General features: G+C 42.6%; 1 protein-coding gene across 6 annotated transcripts in view; it reads right to left on the bottom strand.

Moving 5' to 3' along the window:
• Positions 1 to 17,500, bottom strand: part of abcd3a (ATP-binding cassette, sub-family D (ALD), member 3a) — a 50,211-nt gene that overhangs the window by 7,435 nt on the left and 25,276 nt on the right. For 4 of the 6 annotated variants that reach the window (XM_044176452.1, XM_044176451.1, XM_044176454.1 and 1 more), the window contains 8 exons: positions 15,966 to 16,108; positions 15,811 to 15,880; positions 14,284 to 14,353; positions 13,391 to 13,488; positions 8,278 to 8,369; positions 1,569 to 1,660; positions 1,383 to 1,455; positions 850 to 913 (listed from right to left, as the gene is read on the bottom strand). In XM_044176452.1, the coding sequence (XP_044032387.1) occupies positions 850 to 913; positions 1,383 to 1,455; positions 1,569 to 1,660; positions 8,278 to 8,369; positions 13,391 to 13,488; positions 14,284 to 14,353; positions 15,811 to 15,880; positions 15,966 to 16,108 (702 nt within the window). Of the gene's footprint in view, positions 1 to 849; positions 914 to 1,382; positions 1,456 to 1,568; positions 1,661 to 8,277; positions 8,370 to 13,390; positions 13,489 to 14,283; positions 14,354 to 15,810; positions 15,881 to 15,965; positions 16,109 to 16,840 lie in introns of those variants that run through there. The other 2 variants (XR_006375758.1, XM_044176456.1) reach the window with 2 other exon arrangements.

The following is a 17,500-nucleotide window of genomic DNA, read 5'->3' as shown; positions in this document are numbered from 1 at the left end:
GTTATGGTCCATTTTACCTTAACAATGCAGCATTACATTTGAAGAGACACTGCTAGCGAAGTAAAAAAGTACCATTGACTCACATACAGTTGGGCTCCGATTCATTGTTTTGACCCCAGCTTCCCATTCATTATTATGAAACTCTCTCAACAATGCCCAACACACATTTGAAACCATTGCTCCTAGTAAGAGTTGAATCACAAACCTTAAACCTTTGCAGATAAAAAAAAGCTAGCATGCGCATCAACTTTAGCAACTGAACCAAACATGCTAATTAATTTAACATTATTCCACCATTTAAACAAGTTGGGAAGAAAGCAACATTTCTCTATAAACCTAATAAAAACTACCATTTACCAGCCAGCAGTGACTAATATTTACATTTGAAGGATAATGCAACTCACATTATTCAAAGTTTCACCACTTAAGTTGTTATGTCATCCAATCTGCATGTGCTACCATGTGAAGTGACTTGGGGGTGTGTTCACAGCGTTTCCACAACATAACCGAGAGCAACCTATTCAAAATACCATTTGAACGTTAATATGATCATACCATAGCCCTTTCAGATGGCAATGTCATCCAGGGAGAGCTCTGATAGACAGCCTAGTAGTTCATTCTCAGCTAAAGGAAAATAGGAGGATGCTGAAATAATTTTCCAGGACAACACAAGAATGTCCAGGACATTTTTCTTTTTCTCAAATTTTTCATGTGTTTTCTATGACTGGAAAATTGGTCAACTGTTTTCCAGGTTTTACAGGACGTGTAAAGGACATGCTGTCTGATAAAAAAAAAAATAGTAAACCAAAATTCAACTAAACATATGGCAATGAAAGATGAGAGCTTTACCTCAAATGTGAGGTCTCTGATCAAGATGTCTCCATTAGGTGTTGCTAGTGGGGTATGGTCAAATCTGCAAAATAAAATAAATGTTGCTTTAAAGGTGGAGTATGCAATTCTAATCCAATACATGCCTTTTTGTCAAATTCAGAGAATATCTCCTCATGGTCCGCTAGCTATCCGTTTAGTGTGTGCGCTGAAAAATTCTGGTGTTTGTACCCCCTCTTTAAATGGGAAAAAAACAAAGTTGCTCGGACCGGGCCACACAACACTATTCCAGCCATGATTTGTGTGTCAGGTAAGGTTATATGACTTGCCCACGGACATTCAGTTTACCCATAACCTAGCTAAGCTAACCCACAACCTAGCTAACATTAGTTACATTACTTGCTGTGTCGCTGTTCGCTCTATATCATAGTATTTATCATGGTATTAGATTTCTCCAGAATCGCATACCCCAACTTTAAAGCTGAGCTCATGAAAAGAACAGACAAACAAAACAATTCGCAGATGTATATTCAAGTGCAGAATAAGAGACGTACTTGATGATGTTATCTTTGTTGATAATTTGACCACTTCCAGGCACCAGTATGTGTTTCTCTGCTATGCCTGAATCTAAGGTGAATGGAATAAACCAAAAATCAGTTAAACTGCACAGTTATCTGAGATGAGAACTCATCTGTATAATATGTCTGTGACATATTTCTTTACAATTAGGAGTTGTGTACCCTTTTCCTGCTGGGAGACCATGGTGCGTTCATATTTGCCAGCATTCAGCTCCTTGAGAACTTTCATCAGTTCAGTGATACGAGCTGTGAATCTGTGGGGGACATACACATGAATCACAAAGTCATTTGAATTCATCAGAACAGATCCTAGCTCTTTTTCATTTGGAAGGAAGTATATTATTTTATTGTTCCCTTACTAGCTTGCAGCATGTTTGACTCCATTCTAACGGCCAATGTACACAGGAAGTGGTTGCCCTGTGTTCAGGCTCCATCATGGCTGTCAGAAACAATCTGGCTCCAAGATCAGAGGGTCTCACGCTCTTTTCCCTGCTCCACTAAACTGCCTGTTGTTTTTTGGTTAATTTTTGATGAAGCAGCTTGCATCTCTAAAGCTTGAAATGCACTTGAAAATATATGCAAATGCCTGTATTTATTGTTAGTTGACTTCAAATTAATCTTTAATGATGCAATTTCATTTGTTACCAATCAGAATCATCTGACGACGATTTCGCGTCTTGGGGGCAACGGCCATTGTTTCAGGGCTTATGGTGTAGCCAGTGGATATCTGGATAATGGATATCCTGGCCAAGACTTCCTCTTCCATGCATTGGTCATTATTTACAGACTGATTAGCAATCTTGGAACCCATTGGCTATCATCTGACGATGATTTGAAAGCAGATACATTTTAAAAAAGCTAATAAAAAGCTAATCTCTAGGGTTCTGAGATTGACAAGTATAAAATGTGATCATGGCTCATAAATACTCATACAGCAGGCATTCCCAGCTGTTGAGCTGCAGATAGAATAATTATTTTCTGATCACAATATTGTCAGACAAAATAAACAAAAATACAGCAGATGTGTCGTGAGATCAACTATACTGACATTTAAACCTTAAATGCATACCATGGGTCTTTAGCGACCCAAGACTATACCCTGTCTAATAAATTCCTTTCATTCAGTTAAGCACTCAGCTCCCTGGTATTCTTTAAACTATTTGTTTTTAACTATGTGCTGGTATTAAAATGTCAAAAATGATAAAAAGCATTGTTTCTAATAATTTCTCTCTCTTGTTGATAGCAGGTAATGTTGTGTTTTCCTGTTTGGCCTCATGATGGCACTGTTGTTATGAATAGATACAATGAAAAAGTTTATTTATATTAGCTTTACATTAGCACCTGTGCAGCACCTGTGTGTAAGGTTTAGTGCAGAACAGCAGTTTTTCTGACATTGGACATTTCGATGACTGGGAACGAAGATGTACCTGAGGCTACTGTGGTGAGGAATCTGTTTTTGTGCCATTTATGAATCAGATCATTTAAAAGCAGAACTGGAGCATGAGAGTTACAAAGCTAGCTCAGACGACATGATCTCTGAATAGGACAACGGGTCAAGATCAGAATCAGAATCAGAAATACTTTATTGATCCCCGTAGGGAAACTCTTTGTTACAGTAGCTTGCCTTTACGTCAGTGCACACAGGAGAAGTACTAGAAAACGATATGATACACTATAAACACTATAAAACAGGTCAGAAAATAAATTAAGTATCAGGTCGGTATAAGTACAAGATAAACTAAGTGTCGAGTACCAAGTGGGTTTACTGGTTGATGATGAAAGTACAGTATAAAATACAGTGTCACCAAATATGTAATAAGTAATAGTAATAAGGGGAGGTGCATGTACTGTCAAGAGTAATAGAGGTATATAATATCAATACAATAAATAAGAAAACTAACATGGGAAACCTAATATTGCACGGGAGTAGTACACAGAATATTGCACAATTATTATTAATTAAGGCAGAGATGTAATGCTCAATGTCCAGTTTAGTGACCTAGGGTCAAGACCTAGGGTCAAACAGACTAACCCTTAGAGGGAGGAGTTAAACAGCATACAGGATAGCACAGGCCAGATGCACAGACTCAGAACATCTTCAGCATTGTCCGGCAGATATTGAAGGACCTCAGCCTCCTCAGAAAATAGAGGCGGCTCTGGCCCTTCCTGTAAAAAGCTTGAGTGTTCTTGGTCCAGTCCAGTTTGTTATCTAAGTGTACTCCCAGGTACTTGTAGTCCTCCACAATGTCCACACTGACCCCCTGGATGGAAACCGGGGTCACTGGTGCCTTGGCCCTCCGTAGATCTACAACCAGCTCCTTTGACTTTGTCGCATTGAGCTGCAGATGGTTCTGCTCACACCATGAAACAAAGTTACCCACCACAGCCCTGTACTCCGTCTCATCACCACCACTGATACACCCCACCACAGCAGAATCATCAGAAAACTTCTGAAGGTGGCAGGACTCTGTGTGGTAGCTGAAGTCTGTGGTGTAGATTGTGAAGAGGAAGGGAGAGAGGACGGTCCCCTGAGGGGCCCCAGTGTTGCTGACCACGCTGTCTGACACACAGTGCTGCAGGCGCACGTGCTGTGGTCTGCCAGTCAGGTAGTCCACAATCCAGGACACAAGGGGGGCATCCACCTGCATGGCAAACTGAAGGGGATCCAGGAGGGGTCTGACCATGGGCCACAGCTGTTCCAGCACTAGGGGGAGGCTCAGGTTGAAGACATGTTGAAGGACTCCACATAGCTGGGGGGCACAGGCTTTTAGTCTTGTTTGAGTGGAGCTTCATCAGCTGTCCTCTCACCTGGTCAGCAGTCAGGCTTACAGCAGAAGTTACAGGTGGGGGAGGGGGGGAGTCGTCGGTCTGGAGAGGGCCGTTAGCCTGATGGGGAGGGGGGAGCAGAGTACTCAGAGGAGCTTGAGGGCCGACAGCAGTGATGCACTCAGTGAGCCCGTCAATGTCCTCTCCATGAGGCTCCAGAGTACATCCCAATTTGTCACCTCAAAACAGTCCTGCAGTGTCTCGTAGGCCTCCCCTGACCATCTCCTCACTGTCCTTGTGGTCACAGGCTGCCTTTTAACCAGAGGCACATAGCAGGGTTTAAGGTAAACCAGGTTGTGGTCTGACCTACCCAGAGGGGGGAGGGGGGAAGAGCTGTATGCATCCTTAATGTTAGCATACAGCAGGTCCAGTGTCCTCTCCTCTCTTGTAGGACAGCTCACATACTGGGTGAAATTAGTCAGTGTTGTTGAAACACTGACATGGTTGAAGTCACCCGAGATTAAAATGAGTGCACTCGGGTGTTGAGTCTGGAGTTGTGCTATGGAGGTGTGAATGGCGTTGCACGCCGATGCCGGGTTAGCAGAGGGGGGGATGCCACAACAATGGCATGGGAAAATTCACGTGGCAGATAATATGGCCGGAGTCCCACAGCTAACAGTTCAATGTCCGGGCTACAGATGCTCTGCTTGATAGTAGAAACTCTGTTTGACTCCGGGCTAACGCTGTTAGCTTGTCCATTTTATTCGCCAGCGATCTCACGTTGCCCATGACGAGAGAAGGCAGACACGGCTTAAATCTCTTATTCTTAAGTCTCTTTTGTCTGCACCCCTCTCTCTTCCCTTGCCGCTTCGTTCCACCTCTGCATCCTCGGTGTGTCCTCCTCCAGATCTCCGTGGGCACATCAGTTGTCCTGGGCGCCATGCTGCTCGGCTTCAGCGCGATCAGCTGTTCCCTGGTGTAAACAATGCGGCCAAACAGCTGATCTGCAGCGGAGCCCTGACCGAGTAGCAGAAGAAGAAGTTCCACGGCGAAAAAAAGTACAAAAACACTTTCTACCCTCATTTTCGCAAAGAGCGTAGTTTAAATTACACTTACACACAAGTTACTCAAGTTTTGAAGAAAAAAGGAAAGTTAAAAGTTGGAAAAAGTAAGACGACGAGACGGAGCTAAGGCAACAGGCAGCATGCGGGCTGGCGCATGCGCACAAAGTAAGGAACTGTAAGTAAGGAACTAACCTAACTGCCTTGACCTTGCTGCTATGAACACACACAGTTTTCCTGGCCAAATTTTCTACTTGGGAAGCCAGAAGATCTCACAAGCATCGCACTTTCCTGGAAAACCTTGGCCTACAGCTGTTGTGGCCATGGCTGGAGAAAAGGAAAGAGGTGCCATGACTTTCAAAGGCTTCCCTTCAGGGTTTGTACCCTAATAAATGTGCCTGCGGAAGATTAGACGCTCTTCTTCAAAACATTTCCAATTGACATTGAAACTGCGACAGAGCCATGACTGAGAGTGCACACGTAACGCCTCCTGTGGCTATTCAGCGTAAACAGTGTTGTTTTTTTCTAAAAAAAACAAAAAAAAAAAAACACCTGTCAACCCACACAGAACCAAATAAAGACAGCAACACTTGTAGAATAAAGAACAACTTTATTGTGAGACAAAGGCATTCAAATTTCATGACTTCCAAGATGGCTGCCTCGGGGCACAATGTTTTGTCGTGTTTTGTTTGTTAATTCAGTGTTTTGCTGTAGTACCCAGGGTTCTCTCACCAGAGAAGAGATCATGAACATCAGAGCGGATTTATTTCCCACTTTTCTCGATTCATCCGGGGAAATACGAGGTGCCCACACCTTTGTCCATTCAGTGAAATGCTGGAGGAGAGGGAAATGTGCCGGTGCACTGCCGCAGGCTTCCAGCTTTTCAGAGTGGATCGCGACACAGAACTCTCAGGCAAAACAGAAGGTGGAGGTATCTGCTTTTTACACAAACAGTGGCTGGGGTAATGATGTGACAGTGATTCTACAGTACTTTTCTCCTGATCTGGAATCTTTTTTCATCAACTGCAAACCCTTCTACTCCCCCTGTGAGTTTATGTCCTTCAAACTGGTCTGTTTACATTCCACCGCAGGCTAACGTGCAGAAGACAGCGCAAGCTTGCCGACCAGATACTGTGTGGAGTGGACAAACCCGGACTCCTTAGTTACTGTCCTCTACAACTTTAACCAAGGTAATCTCAGCCATGAACTCCCCTAATACAAATAGATTATTAAATGTCAGACCAGAGGGGAGAATATTTTAGATCATTGTTACACTACAATTAGCAGTGCCTATCACCCCATCCCCTGCGCTGCACTGGGAGACTCTGACCATGTCATGGTCCACCTGATTCCAGCATACAGGCAGAAATTAAAGCTCTGTAAGCCTGTTGTGAGGATATCAAGTGGAACAGTGAAGCTATGGAGGATCTTAGTGCATGCTTGGACTGTACTGACTGGGATATTTTCAGGACTGCTTGTACACAGTCCTGAACAGTCTGGACGAGTACACAGAGGCTGTGATGTCATATATCAACTATTGTGAGTAATGCTATGTACCAACACGCACCACAGCAGGGCATGACAGTAACGGTTGCCACTGGCAACCATTTTGAGTAAGAAACCAATTCTTTGCCTTTGGTTGCCATCAGTGGCAACTAGGGATAAGAATCGAGAACTGGTTCCAGTTCAGAATCGGTTCTAAAATTGTCCATCGGAATTGCGTGCCTAGGAGCTTATCAATTCCTTTTATCAATGTTAGCATGTCGCTCGCGCTAGTTTCTCTCTCCTCTCCTCTGTCTGCTCTGTGTTTCACTGAAGGCGGGGCTGAGCACACAGATAGAGCGGAGGGGAGACAGATGAAGTAAACATTACTTGAAATGATGGCAACTTGTTAAGTTACGTAATGCTGAAATTCAACCATGGTGTTTTGTTGGGAGATGCAGTGACTTATACCAACGGTCAGTAAGAAAAAGCATAAATAATATGTAATTTGTTAAGCTATGAGTAGAGGAAAAATCCACTAGCCACTAGGCTAATTTATGCAGTGTAAAATGTCATAGGCTTAAGCTAATAATGATGACGAAAAAAATATAGTTTTGTCTATGAACCTTGACAGTTATTACCCCGAGTTATTATTATTGAGGGTGGACACTGATAACACTTAAGATTCAAATTCTATAAAGTATCAGAACACAAACTACAAAGAATTTTGTTCGGTTACTGTAATAATGCTTTTAAACATTCTTTTATGTCCCATTTTCATCATTAAGCTGACGTATAACTGTATAGTATTTTAATTACTCAAAATATAAGGCGACTAGAAATGGCAACCATATTTTCAGTGTCGGCAACCAAAAGCTGATGCCTGGTTGCCAGCCTGGCAACCACGTTTAAAAGTTAGTGTTGAGCCCTGCAGTGTAAGTTATAACAAAGTGAAGCGCTCTGAGTGGTCAGAAGACTGAAAAGGTGCTATACAAGTACAGTACATTTACCATTTACTTGGGTCCCAGATGTAGATCACTAGCAACCAAGAGTCTGACCTCTATTTTCTCTCTGTATTCTACCAATTAAGGCAGTATAGAAGGCTCTCTGGGGTTTGAGAAAGAGTCATGGCTTTTAATTTCTTTTTCTTTTAACCTTTACTGGCCAAGATGCTAATTCACAACATGCATTGCGACTATGTAGCCAAGAGATGAGAATGCAAGCAAGTCATAAACAAAAACATCAAGTTTTTCAAACTGAATGTGAATCAGAGCTGTAACAATCAACAGACCCCGATCAATTGAACAGTGAAATCTAAAAAAAAAAAAAAAAAAAAAAAAAAAAAAAAAAAAAAAAAAAACCTCAAAGAAAGGTAAAATAAAGTTTATTTATACCTTTGAATTGGCTACTCCTCTAGTTTTAACAGGTCACTGAATACCATCAGGATGTTCAGACTCTGGACTAACATATAAGAGCTAAGACTAATATAACCTATGATTTTTTAAATGACTTTTTATGAATTTTTTATGTTTAACTTTATTGTGCTATTCTATAACACTCACCCTGAGAGGCGGGTCATCTCTCGGCCAGCCAGTACAATCCTGCCCAGGGCCTGGGACATTCTCAAGAGCATCCTCCCACTCTGGTAGTAGTCCTACAGGCCACACAGGTCCAATCACATCATATCTGTTTCATTCCTTTCTGACTGCCAGTGACAGTAAACAAAGTGGACATGTCTCCTATACTATATGTCTCTGTGCAGGTTGAGATCTTCTATAAACAGTCACGTGACGTGCAGGCTACCTGCATGTCCCAGCTATAAATACCACGTGGTACCCTACATCTGGCCTCTTTGATCTTCTCGCTGTTAGCCTGGTGTTCTCCGCTGGTTAATCGTTGCACAGAGCGGTAAGCATATTCTGTGTTTTGTGTTTGTCATCCTACCAGTGACTTTATGGTCAGAGTGCAATTTTTTGCCCTTTAGGCTGTGGTTGATAAGTTATCACATCTCTCATTTCTTTCCTATCTCACACACTTCTGCCCAAGCTATTACAATATCATAGACATCCAGGTGGAATTTCTCTCCCAATGGGATCAGGCTTTCGCTGCATTGCTGCTGCAGAAATCCCCTCGAGATCATTGTCGGTCTGCGCTTCTTTGAACAAAAACAAAACAGGTTCCACACAACATAATTGGTTTTCGCCGTGTAATATTCATGTTCATGTACTCATGACAAAAACAACATTTATTTATAAAAATATATTGATGTGAAAATTAACAACACCAACAAAACGCCCCTGGTGTGTAAAGGCCTTAAAAGGTATGCCAAATGTCAAAGGGGAGGGAGAGCCAGCAGGAAGTCTCCCCAGGAATGACAGCCTGTCTTGAGGCATGCAGAGTAGGGAGAGCCCAATAGAGCAGGGGCATTTAGAGCCTTTGAGCCCCAGGCCTGATTACTGGAGGACCCCACAGAGTACCAGGACCACAAAATCCCATTAAGACAAATGGGAACATTTGATACACAGCGGGCTGTCCAAATAGGAACACTTAATGCGCCATTCTGAGGTATGCCAAATGTCAAAGTTTAAGGAATATACCCTTTTATTTTGACATTTGGCATACATTAGAATGGGATGTTCAAGGTTCCCAAATGTCAAGAGTTAATATATTTATATGAATAAGCGTGTTTGTTTTTTCTTCTGTTCTTCACTGTTCCTGCTGCTCTCTTGGCCCTACTTGTAGCCCCGTGTTCAGCCTCAGGTCAGAGAGAGGACCCCTGACATTACTGCTCTGTTTTCTGCTCAGCCTCTGCTAATCCTGAGGTGACAGAGAGGACACCAGACATGATGGCACCGCATGTTAAGAGGCCAGGCAAGCTCTTGTCACACTGGGAAACAGCTCCTACACTGGTTGTGAAGACATATATACTGTCATGGATAAAGTTGTACCCAGGTCTTGAATAAAAACAATGCTGTCATGCGTAGTGATTTCATATTTCACACTCCCTTATATTGTGACATTTGGCACACTTTTGAATGGTCACGGTTTCCAAAATGGACAATTAAAAATGGCAGAAATGTTCCCAAACGTACAATTCCAAATGTCAAAAATGTTCCCAACTGTACAGTTGCAAATGTCAACACAGAGATAAGGAAACTGAAAGGTCAAAAGGCCCGATAAGGTAATTTCACTGGATTTTGACCCCTTTATACTAAAGCTAGAAAGTTGCAACCTTATCCAACTGAAAGTTGGTGTTGCAGTGAAGAAGTGATATGAATTTGGTGGTTCTGGATACATGTTAAGGTCCCTAAAAACATGCATAAAAGTCAAAGGGTAGGCAGGTGCCCCTTGTGTCAAATTTGACATTTAGGCAAAAAACACAGTTTTTGTGGTCCTGGTTCTCCGTGCTTCAACTCTATGCTCCTGATACTCTGCTCTTTAGCTTTGTGCCCCTGGCACTCTGCTGGGGACCCAGGAGGAGGGAGGGAGGATGGTGGGTCTCGTGGCCACAGCCAAGTGCCTGATTTCCCCCTATGTCCACACACACACACACACACACACACACACACACACATATCTGAAGCATGTGCTCATTCAGACAGACAACACCTCAGCGGTGTTTCATATAAAACCACCAAGAAAGGAAATCCCTAAAGGAAGCCCAGAGACAGATGGCTACTTTGAGGGCAATGCACCTCCCAGGCCTAGGAGGATCTGCCTCATACCAGAGGCTGCCCACTGGGAAATGGAGGTTACATCCTCAGGTAGTGCAAATGATTTGGGATTGGTATGGGGAAGCCTACGTAGACCTATTTGCCTCAGAATGCACATCTCATGGTCCTCTGTGGTTTTCCTTGGAAGAGACCAGTGCCCTGCTTGGGATGGATGCTCTCGCCAACACCTGGCCAAGAGATCTCCTTTATGCATTCCCTCTGATCCCCTGATAGCCCCCATGGTTCACAGGGTGAGATTGTTGTATCACAGGGTCCTCGCCTAGTGGCCCCCAGGTGACAGGGATCCTTGGCAGCTCCCAGTGAGGATGTACCTCCTGTCCCAGTTGGACGGGAGGGTTTGGCATCCGTCTCTGAGCCTCCTTCAACTCTCGGTATGGTCATTGAGAGGGATCGGCCACTCCTAACTGACCTTGAGCCCTCAACTAGACCTTGAAGAGTACAAGGGCTCCTTCCAAAAGGATGGTGTAGAGAAACTGTTGGGTTTTCTTCATGGCGCATAGACAGAGGGTTAGGCCCAGTGTCCAGCCCTTTGCAGGACATTCTGCAGTACTTGCAGTATCTTTTTGATGCTGGCCGGGCTACCTTTAACCTTGAAGGTTCATGTGGTAGCTATATCTTTTATAATTATTATAAATATAATATCTCTTTCCTACCAAAGATCTTGTCCCCCAGCCATAATAATCAGGCCATAGAACTGGAGGCATACCATCCTCCCACATTTAGATCTGAGGTGGAAGAAAAGGCCAAATTGCTTGGTCCAGTCTGGGCATTGTGGCAACACAGAGCTTTAGGTGCTCTGAGCAGCTGTTTGTCTGCTACAGCGGAAGGGACATGCACTGTCTAAACAAAGGCTCTCCCACTGAGTTGTTGAGACAATCAAACAGGCTTATGAGGTAGCAGGAAAACCTGCCCCCTCAGACATCATCTGTCATCCTGGGTCCACTCTAGCATCAGCTATTTTACCACTGGCTTCAGCAGTTGACCAGTAGGTAGGTGTCTGTTCCTCATGACACTATTGGTATGAATCATTCACTTTGTTTACTACCACTGGCAGTCAGGAAGGAATGAAACAGAAGGGAAGTTACAGAGGTAACTACGGTTCTGTGAATTCCTGGATGACTGCCAGTCATGCCGGTCACGCTGAACCTTTTAGGGCGAGAAGATTCTGAGAGGCTGGATGTAGGCTACCACGTGGTATTTATAGCTGGGACACGCAGATAGCCTGCGTAAAGCATGAGGAGACATATCCACTTTGATTACTGCCACTGGAAGTCATCCAGGAATTCACAGAACCATAGTTACCCCCATTACGTTAAACCTCATAGCCCCAAAACATTACTGCAAAGGACTTTCAAAGCAAGCTGTACTGTTTTATATGTGTTTTATAGCAGGGAGTCATTGGTGTTTCTTCATTTTAAAAGGGATAGTTAAGATTTTTTTGAAGTTGGGTTGTATAAGGTACTTATCCATGTCCAGTGTATTACCTGCAGTAGATGGCGGTCAGCATGTCCCCAGTTTGGAGAAGCAGATAGTTGTACTGGCAAGGAAGCTAAGCAATCTACTGCTGGACAGGGTCAGCAGCAAAATGTATTTTAGCCGCCTAAAAGATCTAAATCAGTTCAAGTGTACACCATATTTTGAATATTTTTATTGCCTTACTTTGTCGTTGGACAGCCATTTCCTTTGGAACGTTTTCTCAACCGTACAATTTCCGTATTCCTAAGCATAAGCGCAACTTGGCCGTGCACTATATAATCCTGCCTGAGATCAGCTGTTTGGGTCAGACTTTCAGCGGTTTATGGAAGAGAGACAAAGAATTAAAGAAAATTAAAACAAGTGGCTGTGACAGCGACAACAAAATGCTGTTTACTGTGGAGACAAGGGGATACCTTTTCGAGTATACCAAAGAAGAACTTTTGCAGAAGGACACTGAACTGACAGAGAGAGAGAGGGGAAACTTCTGGGGAAACTGGAGGCCAAGCTGGAGGCCAAGAAAGAGCACAAGCTACCTGGTGGTGCAGATGTGTGAATTGTAAGCCCATGCCCACAGACCGAGAGAGCTACTGCTGCCACAAGTGGGACTTGGTTACAACACAACTTCAGGATCTTTCTGAATCAGAGGATGTCAGTGTCCCACAGACAGTCTGCATCTGTTAAATCTATAGACAAGTGAAGTTTGATTTCAGTCTGATCTCGCAACAGCACTTTCTGACCCAAACAGCTGATCTCTGGTGGTGTTATACAGTGTGCTTATGTGTAGGAATTACGGAAGTTCTATGGTTGAGAAAATGTAGTTCCAAAGGAAATGGCGGTATGCCGACAAGGTAAAGCAATGAAAATATTCAAAATATAGCGTACACTTGAACTGCTATTGATTTTTGTTTTTCGTGGGCCTTCTTTTAGGTGGCTAATATACGTTTTGCTGCTGACCCTGTCCACTGCAGTACGTTGCTCAGCTTCCATGCCGGGACAACTCTCTGCTTCTCTAAACTGGGGAAGTGCCGACCATGTAATGCAGGTAATACACTATGGATAAGTACCTCATACAGCCCTACTTCAAAAAACCCAAACTATCCTTTTAAGATGGCATCATTGAAATAAGATATATTCATTATTGTCAAAATTACCTTATTGCTGAGTGCTTATGCAGTTATATGCGCTGATTGGTTTGAAAAGTTTGTGCTGCATTAACATGCAAGGCCAGGTTTCCATACATTTCCGTTAATTTTAGTCATCTGTAATCTTAAAATCTTAAAAGTCAAAATTGTCTCAGAATCATTTAAAACTCCAAAGGAAAAACTGTAATGCTCTCCACAAAAGATGTATCTCTAATTTTAACTTTCAAGTTTTAATTTGCCACCAATAACCATGTGACAAAGCAGGTGAATCTACATCATGTTATTTAGGTGGACTGTGTGTAAGTGTGTTTGCTTTCTCTGACCTCCAGCAGCTCAGAGTGTGAGCTGTGCAGGTGTCGGGGGTGCGACAGGTTTAGGAATGGCCGGCTCACTACCAGGTATCCCACCACAGTGGCCAGGTCTGCAGAGGACACATAAGGAACAGAAAATAAACACACATAACTCATGGGCAGCTGTGAGTCAGGTGGTAGAGTGGGTTGTCCACTGATCTCAGGGTTGGCGGTTTGATCCCCACATTCTGTCCACATGTTGAAGTGTCCTTCGGCAAGACACTGAACCCCAAATTGCTCCCGATGGTTGGCCAGTTGGTAGCTCGCTGCCATCGGTGTGTGTGTGTGTTGGTGAATGGATGAATGAGTGGCAAAAACCTTATATGTAGCCATTTACCATTTGAGTGGGCCTAATTTTATGAACATGGTAAATTCTACAGAATTCCCCCTGTCACATGGCCATAGACAATGATGTCTCTCACCACTTTTATTTGCTATTGCTATCTTGATTAAAACACAGTTTCTACTCTATGTTTCATATAAAAACAATATGTAAATATTTAAGGAAAGCTCCCAATTATCGTTTTAAATTATGGGATCCTTTTTTAAATTTCCTGGATAAATCTAATCCAGTTGCAGAGAGGTTGTGTTTAAAAAAAACAATATTAAACTACTATTTTTATGTATTTTATTTGTGTATTGATTATATATATATATATATATATACACACACACACACACACACACACACACTATACTATTTTGCTCATTATTTTGTCCTGATAAAAAAAATTGTCTTTAATATGCATTATTGTAAAGGGAAGTGATGTTTTTTTTCTTCTTATCACTTACAGCAAGGCAAATTAAAAAATATCAGGGATATGACCTAAATACTGTCAATTAAAGTAAGAAATATATTTCCTTACACTTGGCAATTATGCTGTCCACAAATCCCATGGAGAAGCGAAAGAAGATAAAGTTATGCAAGTGGTCCACCTGGAAGACAAAATAAATATGCTCACATTCTGAAGTGGGGAAAACACACAGTAATGAGGACTTGGACAAAACTTTGTTTTCCCTGTGTAGAATGAATTTGGGTAACCCTTCCAAATATATGTGCCCAAATTAAATAGTTTTTTTTTTGGCATGTCTGTTCCTTTCAAAAGAAGAAGGTAAAATGAACCTGATGTTTCTCTGTACAACACATTGCTGTCTCTACTGTTGTATATTTTTATCTCTACTATCCAACATAATAAGACAGCGTACTCCCTCATTCGTCCAGGAATGTTCCATCGTAGAAAAGGTTTCAGTCGTAGTCATCTGGACACTGTTTTCAGAATCAAGACGTTTCGGCTCCCAGAGAACTCAGAAATTTAAGCTACTCTGTGTTGCTTAAGCTCTGCCCTCAGGGAGGAGTCTTCCTGAGTGTCTCCTCTTTCAAACCAACTCAGCAAGCTACAAACCACACAAGACAGTGAGGTGAAGATTCTAAGTAGAGAGAAGAGTTGGTTTGAAAGAGGAGTCAAAGAAGCCATTTTTGTGAAAAAAGAAAACCCCTCTTTAAACAGAAATGGTGGTCTGAGATTCAACTTGCCAACCGTTTACCACAGTGTATTAACACCATGGTCAAGCCAATCATATGCTAATCAGGTACTTAACAGTGATGAGGGAGCTGCAGCCAGAAAACAATAGGCCTGATTACTGGGCCATCATGGAAACAAAAGATGGTCAGTTTCAGGTGAAACTAGGCAAAGTAAACAGCAGATACTCAGGACAACTGTGCCCTCCTCCCTGAGGGCAGGGCTTAAGCAACACAGAGTAGCTTACATTTCTGAGTTCTCAGACCATTTTCACAATTGAGAATGACTTCCGGATGGGAGCCGAAACATCTTGATTTTGAAAACAGTGTCCAGATGACTACGACTGAAACCTTTTCTACGATATCCAACATAATATTTGTAGCTGTTTTCAAAGTCAATAACAGCATCAAATGTAGCTGTTGCATGTAAATGCTTCAGAGGCTTTTACCTGCTTACAAGTCTTGGACCTGGTTGATGACCAATGACAACATAGCACTGCGGTTGCAGTCAAATTTAAGGAGTCACTCACTCCCCCCCACATTACAACACATTACTGACTAGAGTTGGGCAGATGAATGATGCCATCGTCCATTGCCGATGGCTGACATCCATTGACCACTGACCCCTTTACCGTCATAACATCGTGATTTACATCCCAATGTTTCACTGTGGACCTTGTGATATTCCAATGTGGTAGACATTGCCCAACCCTATTACTGACCCCACCCAACCACACCAATAAGCGATGCTGGCTGTGGTCAGAGGTGACAGAGGACCTGGTCATTCTATTGAAAATAATAAATGCAATCCCTTTGTGGACTCTAACAAAACACATTCTCACCTTGTGGGAAACACTGCTAAACTGTTACCCACCAGTTTCTTGAATGTGGCATGAATGGTCTGTTTTTCCCTCATGTTCCCATTGTAGAAGGCAATCTCCTCACTAAAGAGAAAGAAAAAAATGTCAATGTAGTGTTGTTGTAACAGTTGAACAGTAATAGGGTTTGAGCAGTTGCTGGTTTGTTAACCTATTGGTGATGAGGCGAGAGTTGACATAGCGGTACTCTCCCTCGTAGCGCTGCTCGCTGACTGTCATCTTGCCTATGGGCCTCCTCAGTCTGGTCAGGAACAGACCTGAGATCAGCAGGTATGCCATCATGATGGCTGGGCCCTAGGGAGGGGAGTTGGACACAATCAAGTCACTTCCTGTTTAGCACTGTGGTATATGGTAGAGACCATGGTGACATACATCTCTCTCCTGTTCAAACTCAGGGCACAGCTAGTTTAAAGATAAAACATCACGACCAAGTCCCAAATTCTCCCCTAGCTCACTTGTGATGTTTCGGAGCTCAACGGAAAACTTTGTCGAGTTTTAAAACATCAACAGGGAGAGCTGTTTGCACTGTAACAAAGGGAGTGTACCTTTCACCACCAGGAAAATATATGTCCCCCTGTAACATGGTGTATTACATGGGTGAAGCTGCTGTCGGGCACCAAGTAAGGCTCTGAAACACACTTTGTCCAAAACAAGCTGCAAAATGTTGAGAACATAAAACGACATGAAAGCGTCAAAAAAACAAAACAACCACTTAAGGGACAGTTCACCCCAAAATCCAAAATACATACTTTTCCTCTTACCTGTAGTGCTATTTCCACAATCCACAGATTTGTGAGCAGTTTCATGTATTAACTATTTTCTTTCTACCTATAGTTCCTACATGAAACTGCTCAGAACAAGGTCTGTGGATTATCTTGAGTGACCGGGTTATGATTTCTGGAAAGAGACAATGCTGTTAAGTTTTTCATATGTGTTTTTTTGGCGCTTTGAGCACCACAAGCCAAGTGCCATTTAGTTCCATTATATTCAAGAAAGGCAGACATCTCTACGGCCGATATCTCCAAAACTTGGCAACTCACACCAAAACAATCTAGATGGATAAATAGCACTACAGGTAAGAGGAAAAATATGTATTTTTGATTTTGGGGTGAACTGTCCCTTTAACAACAATAGGACCAAGGCAAGGGAATACAGAACATACATAAACAAAACAAGCGCCCAGTTTAGTTTTCTAGCCCACTCGGTGCGCTTCTAGTGCGAACAGTCCGCACGGTCACAATTTTTGGGTTGCATGCATATCGTGGTATATTAATGAAAAAGATTTTAGAGAGCACAAAACAAATTCTGAGCGTGACTCAGTGTACAAGTCAACATTTGAGAGTGCACAGGCAGATTCATAAGAGCAGAATCAGATTTGAGTGTACAATCCTGATCATGCACGTGCTCATTTCTAAATCTGCTCTCTCCAGCTGTTTTGGCTTCTGAGCACTTGACATTGCAAGAGGTTGCTTTCCAACTATTGTTGACTAGCAAGCTGCAACAGGACACACCCACATCCAGACATCAGGGTCATGTCCTTTAAAAAAGTTAAAGTCGGCAAAAGGCAAATAGTAATCTTTTCAATATATTGCTACTCTCTAAGGATCTATTAAGGATTTAAATATCTTATGCCTTATTGTTTAGCCTACAATTTTAATTATTGTGGGTGTGTGGATCTGCACTGTA

The sequence above is a fragment of the Siniperca chuatsi genome, linkage group LG19 (genome assembly GCF_020085105.1).
Source record: "Siniperca chuatsi isolate FFG_IHB_CAS linkage group LG19, ASM2008510v1, whole genome shotgun sequence".
NCBI classification, from domain to species: Eukaryota; Metazoa; Chordata; class Actinopteri; order Centrarchiformes; family Sinipercidae; genus Siniperca; species Siniperca chuatsi.
This window is presented reverse-complemented; position numbering and strand designations above follow the sequence as displayed.